Consider the following 5,485-nt stretch of genomic DNA (forward strand, 5'->3'; position numbering starts at 1 on the left):
AGAGTAAGTATTAGGCTGTACAAACAGAGTAGTAGAATGGGGAGATTCTGAGACATTTCTATCCCAACCACTGGACACCTGTAAGCAAACCCAGACTTTGTATGTAAAGTCAAAAGCCATCTATGGTGTATTACTTTCTGCAAGTTTTGTGCAACAGCAGCATGTTTGTTTAAAGGTGCTGTAATCTCCTTAAATGTAACAGTAATTCTCATGATATTTACAAGCAAAAATATTTATCCAGTGATGGTCAAAGTAGGTGTGTTTTCAAACCATTTAACAAAGAAATTATGACTCTGTAATACTTAGAACTGTGTAAGTCAAGCTAAGTGTGCTGTCATGTAGTAAGATCTTGGAATTGGCTGTATGAAACCAAGACTTAGATGGTTCTGTAAATCACTCAGAAGTAATAAAACAACTAAACAAAGACAAATGCCTAAACTTTTCCTCATAAGGTCTCTCAAGATCTATTTCTCATCTACCATCTTATTGGTATAAGTACAATTTTATCATTGTGTAATTTTTTTATCAAAATTACACAAGCAAAACGTAAAAAATAACTTCTCGTGAACCTGTTAGACATAAATACTTTTTAAAAAGTAGCATCTAACGAAGTTTACCCATCTCCTTGATATCTTGAATATACTTTCGTAAAATAAATCAGTGTAATTTGGTTTTATTGTTCTTAATGTTTTCTTTTTTCTTTTCTAAGTCTCAAAAAACAGCTCTTTTTCTAGTGCTTTGTAACCCCTTTGAAAACTTTTATGATGGATTAAAAATACTAAGATCATTTAACATTAATTCTGTATGAGGCATTTTCCCCTTTACTCAATTGTGAAGGCTGTAGAGAATATCATTAATTTTCAGCTAGTCTGTATGAATTACGATGATTCGTTATATACAGACACATTAAGGAATTATTTGCCTAAAACTATTAAAAATCCCTTCCATTTTACTTTACTTGTGGTGTGGCAGTCCAACACACTTGATGTTCTGCCCACCAAACCTAGCCTGACTTTCTTGGTAGTCGGAAGTGTACTTTGGGGTGGGTTTGTTTTGTCTGTTTGGTTTAGAACTGTCCACTTAAAAACTATAGTAGGCCAAGCACCTCATGGTGGCACCAAAGTACATAAATGGAAGAGAGGTAAAGCAGCAACAATGTCTTCATCAAATGCAGGCGAAATAAGTCTCTTCAGGACCTGTTATGCAGACCACTTCCTTAGTACTGTGTTTTCAGTGGTGATTGTTACAGGAATTTTCAGAGAGAAGTACCTTTCCCCATAATGGATATCCCTTCCTTTTCATTAAGTAACTGTTTGATGTTTTAAGGCATAACTTAATAGAATTTCACTCTTCACAGCTGTGGCTGATCACACAACACAGCAGTGATTTCATTCATAAAAATGTATGTTTTGAAAGTTAGCACACTCTTGAGCTCAGCAGATTCTACAAGTTACTAGGTTTTGTTTGGTTTTTTTTTTTAAAGATGCCTTTAATTTTAAACAGTGAAATCTCTTTTGTATTAAGCAAAGTAAACAAAACTAGTAGTAGGACTGTGTTTTAAGTACTTCCCAAAGTATTTAAAGGGAGGGGTATCTTAATGTGTATCAGTATCTGATAGGGGCAAGGGAGGTAAAGAAGATGAAACCAGATTCTTGTCAATGGTGCCCAGTCAAAGAGTAAGAGACAGTGGACATAAATTGAAATGACAGGAAATGCAGTTTGGCTTGAATGATACTTCAGACTATAGCATAGATAATAATTGTGCAGTTAAATAAGTGGTTTGAAAACACGTCTTCATGCAAATTGTATTTCTTGGATTTTACTTCAGCTTTGTGCACCTTACTCATTAACCTTTTTGGACTCATATCCACAAAAGAAATGTTTACTTTTTGTGACTTCTTGAACCTCTAATTGGAAACAAACAGGATATAATTAGGAAGATTTCCGTCTTCATTAATGTCATCTTGCAACTTAAGGGCCATGGGTGTATGTTTCTGTTGTGATTTGTTTGGGGGTTTTTTGTTTGGGTTTTAGGTGGTTGGGTGGGGCTTTGTTTGATTAATTTGGTTTTGTTTTTTTAATCTGGCTTCCTAATAAAATGAGACTTAAAAGTTGCACTGTCCTTTTATTACTGTCTCTAACTGCCTTTAAATAATTTTTTAACCTGTTGGTCAGTTTCAGCCACATTTAACATACGGTGCATGTATCAAAGATGCCACAGGGTTCTTAAACAGAATCTCTTGTAAGAAGGATCCTGGTTTTGAGCTCACTAAGCAATAGGCTGCAGCATGGGTTTTCCCCCTTTTTTAAACGTTAGAGTGCGCACTGACTGGGGAATGCTGGAGGATTTCGTAAAATCTGGTGCTTGTTCTTCTGATTGGAGCACCTCTGTGTCACTGCAGTAGAACCGTGGTTTACTGCGTAGTCAGTTGCTTGTATAAGATACACAGCCCTTTATTATGCTTTTTATTAAACTGTCATGTTAAATGAGTTGTGGAATCAACTGATAGGTGACAGAAGAGTGTCATCTATACCACCTTTTGAAAATAAGAATTGTTTTTTTCATGTACCTTAATTTGAAATCTGTTAGAGATTCTCACATTTTTACATGCTCTGTAGGTTCATTACACCTTTTAAAATAGAAACAGCTAAATTAGCTGAAGCCTCCTAGAGAAGCTGTAAATGAATAACACATTTGCTTTCTTTTATAAATGTAATGTAACATGTCCCATGATTAAATATTACTACAACTGGATTTTCCAAGCAATTTCACTAATACTTGGAACAATCAGAGCTCCAGATGCAATCTTGGCTTTTTTTGGGAGTCAGTCCAAAGAAGGAGGAAAACACATTCCAAAAGAAAGCAAACTGATTTACATACTGTAAGCATGTGCTAAAGTTTGTTTTGGAAATGCCCTCAGCCACCTGGGATTGTAGGTTTGGATTAAATGAGTTAATCCATTGCCAAGTGACACTGCATATATATTAATGATGATTTTCTGAAAGGTATATCTTAGACTATAGTTTGACAACATTATGACATTTCAAAATGAAAACAGTAAACATTATTTACTTTCAACATGCTTACATGTACATAGAATCTTTGTTTTCTGAACAGGTTAATGGTCTTAAAAAAGGAAAGATGTCTTGGCAACAAGCCAGGATCTTCTGCTTTGATGATAACTCATTTGCTGTGTAACAGACTCTGTGAGTGGATCCTGTCTGATTTTGAAGTTGCATGTAAAAATAAACCCAACTCAGTTCTGTCATAACATGACTACTAAATTAAGGCATTTGCTGTCTCTTGATTTTTCATTATTTCATAAAATAGTGTTAAATATGATCCATTCATACTGTTGTTTAGAAAGATTGTAAATGTTCTAGAAGTGTGGGTGGGTGGAGGTTTTTTTCCTAACTTGGCATTCTAAGATTTAACCCCGGTAGTCTTTATTTCTTCATCTACAGAGATAGAACAAAATGTGTAAGTATCACAAAGCCAACAGCTTAAGATGTTAAGCCAAGAATGTCCCAATGCCAAATAACATATTAAAATATCCAGGTGTAGATTACTTTTTAATCAAGTGGGGCTGGGGTGAAATGGTCCATTAAATCGAGTTAATTGTGAGTTTTTTCTTTTATGTCCTTATGAGTAATTTTTCGTGCCTGTGTTACCAACTTCATTTCTAGATGATTTATTACTTCTTAGTTGGTACATCGATTAATTTTTGTTTATGCTGTTTTCACTTTCACCTTTTTGTCTCCTGTTCTCTCTCTGCTTACAATATGCCACATCTATACTAATTCCAAAGTAACCGTATATTCTAACTCTTTTTTTTGTTTGCTGTGAGCTGTGGTCCAAGCAGCTCCTTTTTCAAACTTTTCATCTACATTATTTTTCTATTTGATTCACTGACCTTTTGACAGTGCCTTTGCCTACAGATTAGATTACTTTCTTACACCATTTGTCAGCATGTGTGGATTAAACAGAAGCAATGTAAAGTTCGTTTCCTTATAGATCTTATGTTTGTCAACAGTTCTTTTGTTTGGCATAAACTGAAGTAACATTTTACTGTGGATTTTTCCCCCTTTTTCTAGGTTTGCATGACAATACTTAGGACATACATCACTATCAAAGAATCAGGCCTTCTAAAACGTGCAGGTATGATGTAGTAGCAGCTTTTGATGCATCTTCGATGCTTAGCTTATTGAAAGGAAATTGAATAGATTCTCAAGAGAGAAATGGGTGCCACTTCAACAGTAAGAAATGCTGATCTTGAAGGAATACATTCAATCCACATGTTCTCATGTCCCATTTGCTCATTGAAGCTAGGTATTTAGATACACAGTTATCTCGTGAGGTTGTTACAAATCTTACTTCCACAGAAAATTAATTTAGCCTGAATGGAACTAGACTTGAGAGCAGAAATGAGTAACTGGGGCAGGGAGGAGATTTAACAGAACAAAAGTTTTGTTAAGGTGCCTTTGAACGCTCTGGCCAAACATCACAAATCCAAAAACTTTAGAATTAAGCTCTTGAAATGAAGCGCACCCAGACAGCTTTAATTTAGTCCTTTCACATTACCTTACATGCAAACAACTATGATTAACACATTTTAGGGACTGTAGTTGATCCAGATCCATGTGAGCTTTTGAGTTCAGTCACAAAGGGCTGAATTTCAGTCTGGTCTGTCATTCCCTTTGTACCTGTCCTAAGCAGTCTTAAGTTTTTGAAAGCTTATTAGAGCATAGCACAATGTGAACATAGGATCCAGTCACACTCTGTGTAGTATGTTCCCATGCTGAAATACCAAGCATTTTAAATGCAAGTAACACTGGGTACCAGCAGGCTACACAGTTCATCTCTACCAAGGCTATCACTGGAACAGGTTGTAAGACCATCCACCATGGTAACACTGCACTTCACTTTCTAAAACTTCATGTCTGGAAAGGCCTTACTACCTTGATGCGCTTACCAAATCTAACCTGGTTTTGTGCATTATTCTGGTGCTATACCAAATTAGCTGAGCTTTCTTGAAACCTAAAGGGCTTATGGTGTTCAGTTCAGTGACATGACATGTTTCAGAACAGTCAGTCTGGGTCTAGTAAGGTTAACACTGGTTAACTATTCAAACTGGATCCTTTCACCCATTTTTCTCCCTATTGCTGTCCCATAATATCCTGTGTAATTAAGGGTTGTTACACTGCATTTAAAATTTAAGGAAATAACTTGTTTGAGTATTTAGCATCAGCTTAGCCAATGGGCTAAAGTTAAATTAATTTAATTGCTTTTTCAGTCCAAATATTTGTGAAATATTACAAAGAAGTTACTCCTGGTGTGGATTTTGCTTTTCAAGTACTGAATGATCTTCTGGTTTCTCTGCTCAAGAAATGTTTATTGCATGAAGTATTTCAGATACTGAATGTAACTGTACAAATCAGTACACTGGTAGGTGACCTTAAATATTTAAAAATATTTATATTTTAT

General features: G+C 35.3%; 1 protein-coding gene across 1 annotated transcript in view; it reads left to right on the plus strand.

Moving 5' to 3' along the window:
* Nucleotides 1-5,446, plus strand: part of LOC104413560 (testis- and ovary-specific PAZ domain-containing protein 1-like) — a gene marked incomplete at its 3' end in the record, with an annotated part of 22,010 nt that extends 16,564 nt beyond the window's left edge. Inside the window, exons 6-7 of the mRNA XM_010024591.1 lie at nt 4,096-4,159; nt 5,295-5,446. Of these exons, the coding sequence (XP_010022893.1) occupies nt 4,096-4,159; nt 5,295-5,446 (216 nt within the window). The remainder of the gene's footprint in view (nt 1-4,095; nt 4,160-5,294) is intronic.
* Nucleotides 5,447-5,485: the final 39 nt, after the last annotated feature.

Source organism: Nestor notabilis, unplaced genomic scaffold (assembly GCF_000696875.1).
Source record: "Nestor notabilis isolate BGI_N333 unplaced genomic scaffold, ASM69687v1 scaffold26561, whole genome shotgun sequence".
NCBI lineage: Eukaryota > Metazoa > Chordata > Aves > Psittaciformes > Psittacidae > Nestor > Nestor notabilis.